General features: G+C 40.9%; 1 protein-coding gene across 2 annotated transcripts in view; it reads left to right on the top strand.

The window, feature by feature from the left end:
* Positions 1 to 15,359, top strand: part of TMEM87B (transmembrane protein 87B) — a 55,907-nt gene that overhangs the window by 23,758 nt on the left and 16,790 nt on the right. Inside the window, exons 7-11 of one of the 2 annotated variants that reach the window (XM_060187338.1) lie at positions 2,241 to 2,302; positions 3,140 to 3,323; positions 4,002 to 4,101; positions 7,964 to 8,057; positions 13,907 to 13,978. In XM_060187338.1, coding sequence (XP_060043321.1) covers positions 2,241 to 2,302; positions 3,140 to 3,323; positions 4,002 to 4,101; positions 7,964 to 8,057; positions 13,907 to 13,978 — 512 coding nt within the window. Of the gene's footprint in view, positions 1 to 2,240; positions 2,303 to 3,139; positions 3,324 to 4,001; positions 4,102 to 7,963; positions 8,058 to 12,121; positions 12,196 to 13,906; positions 13,979 to 15,359 lie in introns of both variants that reach the window. The other variant, XM_060187337.1, reaches the window with a different exon arrangement.

The raw sequence follows: 15,359 nt of genomic DNA, 5'->3' as shown, positions 1-15,359 counted from the left end.
CCCACCTGCAGGGGGAGAGCTTCACAAGTGGTGAAGCAGGGCTGCAGGTGTCTCTGTCTTTCTCCCTCTATTTTCTCCCATCCCTCTCAATTTCTGGCTGTCTCTGTCCAATAAATAAAGATAATACAAAAAAAAATTAAAAGGTCCCCCTTTTTAATTTTAATTTAATTTATTTATTCCCTTTTGTTGCCCTTGTTTTGTTGTTGTAATTATTATTGTTGTCATTGTTGGATAGGACAGAGAGAAATGGAGAGAGGCGGGACAGACAGAGTGGGAGAGAAAGATAGACACCTGCAGATCTGCTTCACTGCCTGTGAAGCGACTCCCCTGCAGTTGGGGAATTGAACCGGGATCTTTAAGCCAGCCCTTGCGCTTTGTGCCACATGTGCTTAATCCGCTGCGCTACCTCCTGACTCCTCTTTTTTTTTTTTTTTTTTCTTTTCTTTTAATCTCTGTATTGCTGAGGAGTGGGAGTTTTAGGTCTGCTAGCAGGTTGTGTTCTCTGAGCTTCCTTTTCCTTGTTCTGCCCACCAAGGTAGACCCTCTATTCCTGGCTAAACTAAGCTGAGGTCCAAGTTACCACTGCAAGAGTAGACTTGCAATAAGCCTTTTTTTTTTTTTAATTGCCAGGGGTTATTGCTGGGTCTCAGTGCCAGCACTATGAATCCACCACTTCCAGTGGCCATTTTTTTCCTCCCTCCCTGTCTGCTTTCCTTCCTTTCTCCCTTCCTTCCTTCCTTCCTTCCTTCCTTCCTTCCTTCCTTCCTTCCTTTTTTCTGTTTTATTTGATAGGACAAAGAAACTAAGAAGGGGGAAGGAAATAAGGAGAGAGAGAGAAAGAAAGAGAGACTGAAGACCTGCTTCACTGCTCATGAAACATCCCCTCTGCAGGTGGAGGGGTGAGGGCTTGAACCTGGATCCTTGTGCATGATAATGTATGCACTTAACCTGGTACACCACCGCCCAGCCTCCAGTAAGCCATTTTTAAGGGAATGATTGTCATTTTACAGAGCAGGTGTTTTCTGGGCAGACAGTAGCTAAACAATATGAGGGTCCTGGGAATTTACACACTACTATAATACATACACTTGGGACTCAGAGGTTGAGCCTTTGTCTCCGAGAGACACCCAGTCCAGTGGGGAGGTAAGGCAGACATCACTGCAGAGGAGACATGGAACAGCTGTGCCGTGGGGAAGGTGGTGGAGATGGCTGCTCTAGAAAATTAGCAGTAGGTCTGCCCAGAGTTGTGCCGTACCAAGCAGAGAGGGCAGCATCACTAACACCATTCTACTGCCTAGCCTGTGCATTTTGTCCTTTCCCCTGACACTAGCCCCTGCTGGCATTTTCTTTTAATAATTATTTATTCCCTTTTGTTGCCCTTGTTTTATGTTGTAGTTATTGATAGATAGGATAGGACAGAGAGAAATCGAGAGAAGACGGAAAGACAGGGGGAGAGAAAAAGAGACAGCTGCAGACCTGTTTCACCACCTGTGAAGTGACTCTCTGCAGGTGGGGAGCCGGGGGCTGGAACCAGGATCCTTATGCCGCTGGTCCTTCGTGCACCTGCTGGCATTTTTAAGCCCCCACTAGTTAGTGATTGACCAACAGATGGACCCTGCAAGTCTTGCTTGTTCTATACTTATACGCCATTTACTTTTGCTGTTTTGAACAACAGTCCAAACTATATGCTTGAGTTCAGTAATTTATCCCAAGTTGCACCAAGAAGTTTAAAGTCCTACACAGTGACTCAGCAAAAGGCCTGTCTGAAATACATAAAGAATAGAGTCAGGGTGAGGCAGTGGTGCACCTAGTTGAGCACACACATTATAATACTCAAGGAAGGGCCTGGGTTCAAGCCCCCACCTTCAGGGGGAAAGCTTCACTGGTGTTGAAGCAGTGCTGTAGTAGTGTAGCAATGCTCTCTAGCTAGCTAGCTCCTCTTCCCTTCTCGATTTCTCTCTGTCTTATCAAATAAAATAAAACACACAACAAAAATGAAAAAAAAAAAAAGGATAAGGTCAAATTAGACCTGGATTTTTACAATAGCATGCATGTAAGTATAGGTATCTCTTGAAATTAATCAGGCAATTTAGTAGTTAGTACCTTTTGTGTGCTAGGTTATTCAGCATTTGTTAGCTTAACTTGTTTCTGGTCACTTCTGGGAAATGACTTTTTTCTTAAAAAAAAAAAAAAAGACTTAATTTAACTCTTGAATGTCTTTATCCCCACTCTTCCTCCAGTTTCTCTTTCTATGAGGGGACCTCATGGCTATATCTCTGCATCAGATTGGCCTCTAATGATTGTGAGTACTTCTCTCTCTCATTTATTTATTTATTTATTCCCTGTTGTTACCCTTGTTGTTTTATTATTGTAGTTATTATTGATGTCATTGTTAGGACAGAGAGAAATGGAGAGAGGAGGAGAAGACAGAGAGGGGGAGACAAAGACTGACACCTACAGACCTGCTTCACTGTCTGTGAAGTGACTCCCCTACAGGTGGGGAGCCGGGGCCTCGAACCGGGATCCTTATGCCAGTCCTTGCGCTTTGCGCCACGTGCACTTAACTCGCTGCGCTACCACCCGACTCCTCTCTCTCTCTCTTTTTTTTAAGGACTTCTGTCATTTTTAAAAAATTTTTCTTAATCTTTATTTATTGGATAGAGGCAGCCAGAAATTGAGAAGGGGGTGATAGATTGGGAGAGAGACAGAGAGACACCTGCAGCACTGCTTCACCACTTGTGAAGCTTCCCCCCTGCAGGTGGGGACTGGAAGCTCGAACCTGGGTCTTTGTGTACTGTCACATGTGCGCTTAACCAGGTGCACTAGCACTGGGCCCCAGGTTTTTTAATTGGAAAATCAGTGACTTAAATGTAATCTCTTAGTAGCATGTGTTGACTTATCCTGTATTTCTCGTTCCAGAATGACCAGAAAAATAAAAGATTAGAGGGCTGGGGAGATAGCATGATAGTTATGGAAAAATGACTTTAGTGTCTGAGGCTCATTGCAGGTTCAATCCCCAGCACCACAATAAGCCAGAGCTGAGCAGTGCTCTGATTTATATATAGTTGAATATAGAATTGTCAATTTTCAAGTGATCACAAAAGGCTTAAGCTGACTAAAATAGCTTCTCTTTCTACAGTTTTACATGGTGATGTGTATTATTTATATTTTGCTTGGTGTACTCTGGCTGATATGGTCTGCCTGCTATTGGAAAGATATTTTAAGAATCCAGTTCTGGATTGCAGCTGTTATCTTCTTGGGAATGATTGAAAAAGCAGTTTTTTATAGTGAATACCAAAACATCAACAACACTGGGCTATCAAGTAAGTTGTAACTATCTCCCTAATACACTATAATCCAAGAGGCTCTTTAGCCTTTATGAGCAAAGCTCCAGGAGATAACCCCTTCATACAGTGATTTGGGAAGAGCCGTATTTTTAGATGAAGAGGATGGATGCCAAGATGAGACTATCAGATTTAGACTTGAATCTGGGCTAGCACGTGTGTGGTCTTCCTTTCCTCTTTGCTCACTTTTCTCTTTCCCTTGATTTCCACCTAGAGAAAAGAAAAACCCATCCCCTAAGGTGATTAAATGAAAACAACACAAAATTACTGATGGGGGAACATTGGGTGTGAAGGAATCTTTGTAACATTTTCACCCTTTCTTCCCACCATCCTTTCCTCTGTAAAAAGGGAGTATTTACAGGGCAAGAAGGACAAAATTCATGAGGAAAACTCAGGGATATAGATTGTAGGTTGTTATAAGAAAGCTGTGCTCAATCGAGATGATCAAATATGGAATAACTTCTTCAAGATGTAGTGCACCGCCACCCCCCCCCCCCCCCTTCATTGAGGTTTTCACAAAACAGTTGGATTACGTTACTTTGGAATCTGGCTAATTCATTTGAAGTCAGAATAGAGCTTGCATGGTACATATTTGGACTATTGGTGACAGGCCTCCAAATGTACATGTAATGAATTACTGTTTCTCTTCCTCCTTAGCCAAAGGTTTGTTGATATTTGCAGAACTGATATCAGCAATTAAGAGAACACTGGCTCGTCTCCTTGTGATCATTGTGAGCTTGGGCTATGGCATTGTGAAGTAAGTATTGGTGTCTTGAAAAAAAAAGATTCCAAGTCTCCTCAATCTTATGATTCTCTTCCAGTACTTATGACTTCTGTAAACTTCTTATTATCATAATATAAATCTCATAGGCAAATATTCTTTTTTTTTTTTTTTTAGATTGAGACAGACCACAGCATTGAAGCATTGAAGCTGGTAAAGGCTGGACTTAAGCCTAGATTGTGCACATGCCAAAGCAACTTGCTACCCAACTGAACTGTTTTTGCTAGATAAGATATATTTTTTAAAGACTTATTTATTTTTATGAGAGAGAGCAGAGCACAGCACTACTCACCTCTGGATTCTGGGTCCTCAGCTATATAAATTTTATGCCATGACACATTCAACTATCATTCTGATACTTGCAAGAACATAATTTTAACAGCATTTTCCATTTCCATTTTTTTAATTTCTTTATTGGGGAATTAATGTTTTACATTCAACAGTAAATACAATAGTTTGTGCATGCATAACATTCCCCAGTTTCCCATATAACAATACAACCCCCACTAGGTCCTCTGCCATGTGCTGTTTTATACTGCCCGTAGATAAATATCCTGAATTTGAAATCCAGTAACTTTGTATAATTATTGGGTTGTCAGGAAAGTTATTTTTGCATAGAAAAACACAGAAAAGGGGTCCAGGCGGTGGCACAACCAATTGAGCTCTCACATTACCATGAGCGAGGATGTAGGTTTGAGCCATGCTCCCCACCTGCAGGGGGGAAATTTCACTAGTGGTGAAGCAGCTCTACAGGTGTCTTTCTCTTTCCATCTCTTTTATTTGTTTGTTTTGGATGAGAGAAATTGAGAGGGGAGGGGTAGATAGAGAGAGAAGCACCTGCAGCACCACTCTCTGCTCATGAAGCATTCCCCCAGCAGGAGAGGTCCAGGAACTTGAACCTAGGTCTTTGCGTATTGTAATGTGTGCACTCAACCAGGCACGCCACCATCCATTCCTGGTCTTTTCTTCTCAGTTTCTCTCATCCTATCACATTAATAAAAGGAAGAAAGAAAAAGGAAAAAAAAAAAAAAGGAAAAATGGCCACCAGAAACAGTTGATGTTTTTGCCCAACTCCTGGTGGCAAAAAAAGGGGAGGAGGGGGATGGTGGGAAGGGAAAAAAAGAAAATACATATTATGACTTTTCTGACAACCAAATAGATGAAAAAATTACCTACTTTGAGGTTAATGGAAAATTTTAAATGATTCTTGAAGTTCAAATCATCTGTATTTCCAGGATAAATTAGCTATGCTTCTAGGACTGTATTTGAGCATTCTAAGAAGAGAGGAATAAGCCCCAAGACAACAGAATTTCTAGCTGAAACCTCTTCCATTCCTTCAGACCCTCTAGAGCAGGCCGACTTTTTCTCAGTGCTGCCTGGGAGTCAGTCTCTGGGTACGAATATGGAAGAGCTTGTCCTCTTTATCCTCACTGCCTTTTTCAGACCTTTGTTTTTCCTTTTCCTCTAATATTTGCTTGTTTGCTTTCCCCCCTATGTAGCACCAAGGAATGAACACAGGGTTTCATACATGAATGATACTACTGTTTGATGGTCTTCCCTTATGCAATATTTTTCCTATGTAGAGAGAGAAAAAGAAGAGAGGGAGAGAGAGCCAGGTGACATACCACAGTACTACTCTACCATTCATGGAGCTCCCCCGGTGCTGTCCATGTGCTCCTAGTTGGTGCCAGGGCTTGAACTCAGGGTCTTATACACGGTAAGGTGTGCACTCTGCTGAGTGAGCTATTTCCTAGTCCCTCTAATGTCTTCTGATTCCTAGAAGCCCAGGCTTTCAGAATAGACCAGCTGCTACATCTTTATCACAGTCCCCTGTCAACTTTCACATTTCTTCCCTCATTCTATAACTCCTGAGTACTTGTTCTACTGTCTTTTCTCTCCCTACCTCACCTGTCAGGGTTCCCTGGACTTTTAGCATCCTAAGTGAGTCTTTAAGCAACCTGATCTCACCTTATTTCAGCTACTGTTTGCTGATGATTTTCTAGACTTTGTTATGTATAATTGCATCTACTTCACAATCCTAATTTGAGGCCGTCTGTTTTTCAGCTGTCACCTCTTCTACTTCCTGTTTACTTTCTCTACTATGTCAGCTCCTATCATTCTCTAATCCTTGTGGGATCCCCTGGCTTTTTGACTTACCATCTCCCTCTAGTTTGGCAAGGTATGTGCTTTCCTTGAGAGCTTGTTTGGATATTCTAGCAGGGGAGCGTAGCTACTCGTATACCCTCGACCGAAGACGAAGACCGGTCCGTCTCTGTTCAAGGAAGGCCTTCCTCTTTGACCGAGCACACAGCTTAAGGAGGGACGCACATGGAGTGGTGAGGGAGGAAGGGGACACCCACCTAGCCAGCCAGATCAGCTGAATCAACTCTGGCGATCAATGGGGTGACAGGTGTCGCAGCCAGATCGCCCTAACATCCGGTATATGCTTTCCTATACCAGAAGCTCCCTGACTTTCTCTTGGTCAGCCTCCCTTGGTCAATTCAGCATTTCATCTATGTCAGGGTCATACCTGTGCTGCACAGTCTGCTCATTTTATGACCTTGCAACTCAAGGCAAGGTCATGAAATTTCTAGAGTCCCTTCTAATATGTGTATCTCATTCTCCCACTCTGCAGAAGACCACTATGCCCCTCTTGCCCCTCAAATTTCTAATTTCTTATACTTCTCCGTCCCATCTGACCTTGGTTCATTTATCACTGAGACTAAAGAAATAGTCATAAGGATTTTTTTTCTTCTTTCGACTTTATTTGATATGACCAAGCGGAATAGAAAGAGGGAGATAGGGAGGGAGAAAGACATAAACCTGCAGACCTGCCTCACTTGTGAAGCATCCCACCTGCAGGTGGAGAGTGGGGGCCTGAACCTGGGTTCCTGGATGTAGTGACATGTGCTCAACCTGCTGTGCCACCACCTGGCCCACTGCATCCCACTTTTCTATGAGAGAGGAACCAAGTACTGTTCTACCAGTCATGGAATTTTATTGCTTTTTGTTTGATTCTCCATATCATTCTGGTATTTGAGCCTAAGACATCACATGTAGAAAGCACATGCTCTCCTGTGAGCCACCTTCCTTATCCCCAGAATGGTTTTTGATTGATGTTAATGAATTAAATAATTATTTCTTTTAGAGACATTTAGAAGTTGGTACTTATCCCTCCTAGAGTTCATAAATCTACTCTTATTCTATAAAAAGTTACTGGGGGTCAGATGGTAGCACAGTGGGTCAAGTGCACATGGCACAAAGCTTAAGGACTAGCATAAGGATCCTGGTTCAAGCTCCCGGCTCCCCACTTGCAGGGGGTTCTCTTCACGGGCAGTAAAGCAGGTCTGCAGGTGTCTTTCTCTCCCCCTCTTCTTCCCCTCCTCTCTCCATTCTCTCTGTCCTATCCAAGAACAACAATGACAATAATAATGACAACAACATGGGCAACTAAATAGGAAAAATTGCCTCCAGGAGCTGTGGATTCGTAGTATAGGCACTGAGCCCCAGCAATAACCCTGGAGATAAAAAAAAAAAAAAAAAAAGTTAGACATATCAATTACATTGCTTGAATCTCAGCTTTAAAATCATTTGGCACTTGTGTGACCTCAAATATTGCTTCTTGGCTGTCAGTACAGCTTCAGGTCTTAGAGAAGGAGTTTTTGTTTGTTTGTTTTTTCTTTCTTGTTTCCAAGAGAAAAGTGTACCCCAAAACTGTATTTTAGAGCATGAACAGGCTCTAGATTAGTGACTTCTCTGATACTGGATATAAGACCAATCATTACATTCAGATGAATTTTACTTACCCATGATTTTTCTTATTTCTCTCTCATTCCAGGCCTCGTTTAGGAACAGTCATGCACAGAGTGATTGGACTGGGGCTTCTCTACTTCATCTTTGCAGCTATTGAAGGCGTGATGAGAGTCATTGGGGTAAAAACTGTGATCTTATTTTATATCACCTAAGGTGAATTGTTGCTATTTTATTCATTTATTCTCATTTTTTTTATTGCCATTGGGGTTATTACTGGAGTTCAGTGTCTGCATGATACATCCACACCTCCCAATGGTCTTCCGCCCCTCCCATTTATTTGTTTATTTTTATTCTTTCTTTGATAAGATTGATAGAAATTGAGTGGGGAGAGAGAGAGAGAGAGAGACCTACAGTACTTGCTTCACCCTCATAAAGCTTCTGCCCTGCAAATGTGGACTAGGGACTTGAATCGGGTCCTTGTACATAATAACATGTGCACCCAGCTGAGTAAGCCACCACCGAATTCTGGAATGAATTTTGTTTTAATTTTTTTTTTATTATCTTTATTTATTGGATAGAGATAGCCAGAGATCGAGAGGGGTAGGGGAGATAGAGAGACAGAGAGATACCTGGTCTTTGCGCGTTGCCGCCACATGTGCTTAACCCACTGAGCTACCGCCCAACTCCCCATCTCACCCCTTTTTGAAAATATCACTTGGTTATTAGTTTTCTCTTTTGAGGCTTCAGTATTATGGCGACAAACCAGACCCCACTCTTAGCAGAATAAGAGACAGTGGTTGGCATTGTAAATGGCAGTGTTGACCCTAGAGAAAGGTTAGAACCAATGGATTTCTCGCTCTCAGCTTTTCTTTTTTTAAAAAAATATTTATTTGTTTATTTCCTTTTTTATTGCCCTTATTGTTTTTATTGTTGTTTTAGCTATTATTGATGTCAACATTGTTGGATAGAACAGAGAGAATAGAGAGAGGAGGGGAAGACATAGAGGAGGAAAGAAAGACAGACACCTGCAGACCTGCTTCACCACCTGTGAAGCGACTCCCCTGCAGGTAGGGAGCCGGGGGCTTGAACCGGGCTCCTTACGCCGGTCCTCTTACGCCGGTCCTTGCACTTTGCGCCACATGCGCTTAACCCGCTGCACTACCGCCTGACTCCCCCTCAGCTTTTCTTAATATATTTGCCAGTGAAGTTATTAAGATGCTTATTCTACTTGGTGCAAAGAACTTTGCAAAGATCTTTTGGATCAGATACACAAACCATATGATTGTACAGAGTGGATAATCTCTCTATTGCCATATAAGTTTGCTTATCCTTTTACCTCACCCTCAAGTCAGGACATTGGTCCAGCAATGTTAAAAGCTTCCTGTTTGGGCCAGGTGGTGGTGCACCTGTTTGAAAGCACATGTTACAGTGTACAAGGACCCAGGTTTGAGCCCCCATACCCCACCTGCAGGGGGAAAGCTTTTCGAGCAGTGAAACAGTGTTGCAAGTGTCTGTCTTTCTCTCTCTCTCTCTCCCTCTTTTTTTTTTTTAATATTTATTTATTCCCTTTAGCTGCCCTTGTTGTTTTATTATTGTAATTATTGTTGATGTCACTGTTGGTGGATAAGACAGAGGAAAATGAAGAGAAGAGGAGAGAGAGAGAGTAGGAGAGAAAGACACCTGCAGACCTGCTTCACCACCTGTGAAGCAACTCCCTGCAGGTGGGGAGCGGGGCCTCAAACCCGGATCTTTACAACACTCCTTGCACTTTGCGCCACCTGTGCTTAACCTGCTGTGCTACCGCCTGACTCCCTTTTTTTTTTTTTAAAGATTTTATTTATTAATTAATGAGAAAGACAGGAGGAGAGAAAGTACCAACATCACTCTAGTACATGTGCTGTTGGGGATCGAACTCAGGACCTCATGCCTGAGAGTCCAATGCCTTATCCACTAAGCCACCTCCCAGACCACTCTCACTCTCCCTCTTTATCCCCTACCTCTCAGTTTCTGGCTGTCTATTAAATAAATATATTTTTAAAACGCTCCCTGTTTTCTTTGATACATCTGCATTCTGTGTTAGCCTACTAGGTCTGTTCATCTTTCAACTCTTTTGAAAGATACATTTATTTTTTTACCATATGTATATTACACATACATATAGACACATATTTATATAATTCACAATAAACTAATTTTTGCTAGAGAGAACATAGAAAAGCACCCCACATACAGACATAATATATGCATGATAGTTCTTTTTAAAAACAGTTTTTAATCTTTTATTTATACTGTATAGACAGAGAAAAATTGAGAGCAGAGGAGGAGAGAGATAGAAAGGGAGAGAAACAGAGAGACACCTGCAGCCCTGCTTTACCACTCATGAAGCTTTCCCCCTGAAGGTGGACCAGGGACTTGAACCTGGATCCTTGCGCACTATAATGTGTGCCATCACCTGGCCCCTGCATTGTAGTTCTTTAAATTGTTATTTATTTATTTGTCTCCAGGGTTATCGCTAGGGTTTGTTGGCACTACTACTTCTTCTAACAGCCATTTTTCCCTTTTTTCATTTTATTTAATAGGACAGAGAGAAATTGAGAGAGAACAAGGAGATAAAGAAGGAGAAAGAAGGATAGACATCAGCAGACCTGCTTCACCCCTAGTGAAGCATTCCTGCTGCAGGTGGGAAGCAGGGGCTGGAACCTGCGTCCTTGTGCAAGTCCTCACACATAGAGCTTTGTGCACTTAGCTAGGTGTGCCACTGCCTGGCCCCCTATTTTTTTTTAATTTATTTATTTTCACTTTTGTTGCCCTTGTTTTTTATTGATGTTATTATTGTTGTTACTGATGTCATTATTGTTGGATAGGACAGAGAGAAATGGAGAGAGGAGGGGAAGACAGAGGGGGAGAGAAAGATAGACATCTGCAGACCTGCTTCACCACTTGTGAAGCAACTCCCTTGCATGTGGGGAGCCAGGGCTCGAACCAGGATCCTTATACTGGTCCTTGCGCTTTGCGCCACGTGTGCTTAACCCGCTGTGCTACCGCCTGACTCTCTTATTTATTTTTTTAAATGAAGGAGAAATATAGATAGATTAGACAGACCAGAACACTGATCAGTTCTGGCTTATAGTGATGCTGGGAATAGGACCTGGGACCTCAGAATCTTAGCCATGAAAATATTTTTCATGACCAGTGCTATTTCCCAAACCCAGTTCTTTAAATTTTCCATAGTCAACATGTTAGGTATAACTGTTTTTATATATACTTCTGTACTAACTCCTTTTTATTTTTGACAATGGGGTTGTCACTGGGTCTTGATCCCTGCACTACTCCTTTTTTTAGGCAGAGAGTGAGGGAAACAGAAAACTAGAGACTCTATAGCACTGCTTCACTGCTTAAAACTAACCCCCTGCAGACACTCCCATGTGGTGGCCCAGGGTTCAAACCTAGTTCCTCATGTATGGTAGCATGTTGGTATACCAGGTGAGCCACCTGCCAGCCCCCTCTCTATTATCTCAATTAGAGTAAATATCTAATCTGTTATTTCATTATACCTTTCCACAGTCTTTCTTTTCCTTCCTTTACTTTTTTTTTTTCATGTTCTTTCATATGCAGTAGGAAAAATCTGGAATCCATTTTACTAGTAGTCTCGGCTTGTACACTTGGTGTACAGAGGAGATAAATAAAAATAATTGATCTGGGAGTCGGGCAGTAGAGCAGTGGGTTAAGCGCACGTGGTGCAAAGTGCAAGGACCATTGTAAGGATCCCGGTTCAATCCCCTGACTCCCCACCTGCAGGGGAGTCACTTCACAGGTAGTGAAGCAGGTCTGCAGGTGTCTGTCTTTCTCTCCCCCTCTCTGTCTTCCCCTCCTCTCTCCATTTCTCTCTGTCCTATCCAATGACATCAACAATAACTACAGCAATAAAACAAGGGCAACAAAAGGGAATAAATAAATATTTTTTAAAAATGATTGCTCTAAGTGGGGACATGATACTTCTTATTTGCCATTCTATAGTATAATTTTATATTATCATTGAACAAGTTGATAACAAATTAGCATTGACTGCTTGATCAGATTAATAATTTCCATATGTTTAAACACAGTTCTATTAGGAAGTGTAATATTTATGTGATTTCATAACATAATGTGAATTTTTTTTTATTTATCAGATGATAATTCCTCTATAATATAATGGAAATTTCACAATAAGTTTTTCTTCCTCTTTATTTGTATCTTTCAGGGTTCTAACCATTTAGCTGTTATTGTGGGTGACATTATCTTAGCAGTTATTGACTCCATTTTTATATGGTACATATCCTTTACTGTGACCTAAAATAATCTTGTTGTATAATTAAAATGATACTACTTCTAATATAGTAGGATTATAGGTATAGATTATTATTAGTTGAAGCTGAAAAAGTAACAACTTCCCAAAACAACAAAAAAAATACTTTTTTTCCTTTTGGTTAAATTTAAGTGTTTTATATGTGTCCTATGTATGCTGAGGAGGCTCAGAAGAAAAAGATACTACCCCTAGATTTAAGTAATTGACATTCCAGTAAGAGAGACAAATGTATAATTAGGATCAATAAGTAATCCAGATGGGACTCACACCTCACTTTGCAGGAATGCCACTCTATTACTATAGAAGTTTTAGAGGCAGTCATAACTGGTCCTTGCTGTGACTACAGTTGAGTCAGAAAATTCCATGGCATCAGCATTCACAGAAATAGGAGAGCATTCTAGAGCCACTATGACCAATTTTGAAAGAAAAGTGGTTCCCACCACTGCGCATCTTGCATATCTATATGAGTCTGCTGTGAATTTGGGCTTTGGTCAGTGCTCCCAGTCCATCTGATCCACTAGTAAATGATATGGCAAGAGCAGTGGAAGTCCAGTGAAGCCCAAGCCATAGAAACAACTTAGCATGGACTAGGCTACTTGCCGTGAACAATATTTGAATGTCATTAATACTGTTATTATTCCAAATATTAAGTGCTTGAATAGATTTGATCATCAAATGTGTATCACTTCTGTTCTGCCAAGACTTCTCCCCCCACCCCCCACCTTGTGATATGCCCTGTTTCTTCTAATGAACACAACCTTGGAAACATTACAGAATAAAAAAGCCTAGATACCTTCAGCCCTTTAGTGATTAAATACACATCAAAATATCAGTGTCCAGTTCTGATTCACTGTTGTAAAGCATGAGCAAAAACTAGCAATACCATCTGGGTTGTTGTGGAGCTTAAAAGCGGTGATGCTCTTACTCATTTCCCACATCATGGATACAGTGTTTAAAGTATTGTGAATGAAAGTAGTTGTCAGCATTAGCAATAGGGTTGTGAGAGATTTTCTTTCTTTTAAGGGGACAGGTCATTTTATACTTCGTGATGATCTTACTGCTTTGGTTAAAAGCAGTCTGCCAGTCTTTTAGAATATGATCTCCAGCCAAGCCTAACTTTAGACACTATAGGTAGACAAGTTTGATTGTTTGAACCAAAATGGGAACATTAAATAAATATCACAGTTCTCCTTAACATTGTGACTTTACTGTGACCATGCAGCTTATCTAGAAATTTGAAAATCTTGTTTTTGTTATTATAAAATAAAATTGAGTGGTAGGTGTATCATGGTGAGAGAAAGGAAATGTAATATCCATTTCTGCTTGAACCTGAATTTCCAATGCTTGCTTTTAGATTTCTATTTGGTAATTTTCATTCCTGAAATGAATAGTCAAGTGAATGAAAATGAAAAGACAGTGAAATTCCCAAATACTACAAATGACAAGCAAATGAAGCAGGACTGCAAACATACGGAATTGAGTGCTTTGGACAATGATCCTGCTTCCTTTGATTCTGATGAACTTAATGTAGCTAAACTTAGAAGAGTCTAATTCTAAAGTAGTAGAAAAATAGCCTGAAAAGTTTTTTTAAAAAAATCTAGCCTTTCCCACAAGACCTCCCCCTCTTTTTTTTTTTTTTTCCTGCTTATTTGTTTTGTTGTTTTTGCTGTTTTGCTACAGGCAAATGATTCTGATCTTGTCCTTCTGGCCAGCCTTCCTCTCTCTCTTCTTGACTCTGGCTTATGCTGGTGGATATCCTTTTCCTACTGCTGCAAGCAGCACCTTCAAGGTCATTCTCACGCGGGATAACGGGACCTGTTTGCTCTAGTTGCTACTTTCTTTTCATAGGAGAAATGATCTAAACTTTACCTAAATTTAAAGGTGTGTCGGTAAGTGGAGGCTTAGGCAGTTTTGAATTTGCTTTTGATTTTCATAGTTCTTTGCTTTAAAACACACACACACACACGAATATATTAAATGAAACCAGATTTTTAACATAGAAAATTTTGTTTATTCAATAATTTTTAAAGAGTTTGTCCTGGGTGGTCCGGGAGGTGGTGCAGTGGATAAAGCATTGGATTCTCAAGCATGAGGTCCTGAGTTCAGTTCCTGGCAGCACATGTACTAGAGTGATATCTGGTTCTTTCTCTCTCTTCTCCTCCTAGCTTTCTCATTAATAAATAAATAAAATGTTTTTTTTAAAGATTTCTTTCTTTTTTTTAATGATTTTTGGCAGTTTTATTTATTTTTAATATTTATTTATTCCCTTTTGTTGCCCTTGTTTTATTGTTGTAGTTATTATTGTTGTTGTTGATGTTGTCGTCGTTGTTGGATAGGACAGAGAAAAATGGAGAGAGGAGGGGAAGACAGAGAGGGAGAGAGAAAGACACCTACAGACCTGCTTCACCGCCTGTGAAGCGACTCCCCTGCAGTTGGGGAGCCGGTTGCTCTAACCGGGATCCTTACACCCGATCCTTGTGCTTTGCACCATGTGCGTTTAACCCACTGCGCCACCACCCGACTCCCTCTTTCTTTTTTAAAAATATATATATGATTTTTAAAAAATTTTTATTATCTTTATTTACTGGATAGAGACAGCAGAAATCAAGAGGGGAGGAGTGATAGAGAGAGAGAGACAGAGAGACACCTGCAGCACTGCTTCACCACTCGCAAAGCTTTCTCCCTGCAGGTGGGGACGGGCTCAAACCCGGGTCCTTGCACATTGTGTAATACATGCGCTCAACCAGGTGCACCACCACCCGGCCCCAAAAGATTTCTTTCTTTTAAAAAAATAAATAAAAAGATTTTTGCCCTGGTAGTAATTGAAGTGTATTTGTATTTTTGTAAATTCTGGGAGCAGACTTGATTTAACTGTGCTACTTCAGAAATTGATCTTTTGTAACGTATTGGTCATTTGAAAAGATTAAGTAGCAGTTTGGGTAGTTTTAGTACAAAAGTAAATTTTTTTTTTTTCCTCCTCCAGGGTTATTACTGGGCTCGGTGCCTGCACCATGAATCCACCACTCCTGGAGGCCATTTTTCCCCCTTTTGTTGCCCTTGTTGTAGCTTCGTTGTGGTTATTATTATTGCCCTTGTTGACGCAATTCGTTGTTGGATAGAACAGAGAGAAAAT

The sequence above is a fragment of the Erinaceus europaeus genome, chromosome 3 (genome assembly GCF_950295315.1).
Source record: "Erinaceus europaeus chromosome 3, mEriEur2.1, whole genome shotgun sequence".
Lineage (NCBI taxonomy): Eukaryota > Metazoa > Chordata > Mammalia > Eulipotyphla > Erinaceidae > Erinaceus > Erinaceus europaeus.
The sequence above is the reverse complement of the archived record's forward strand: the minus strand, read 5'-3'. Positions and strand labels throughout refer to the sequence as shown.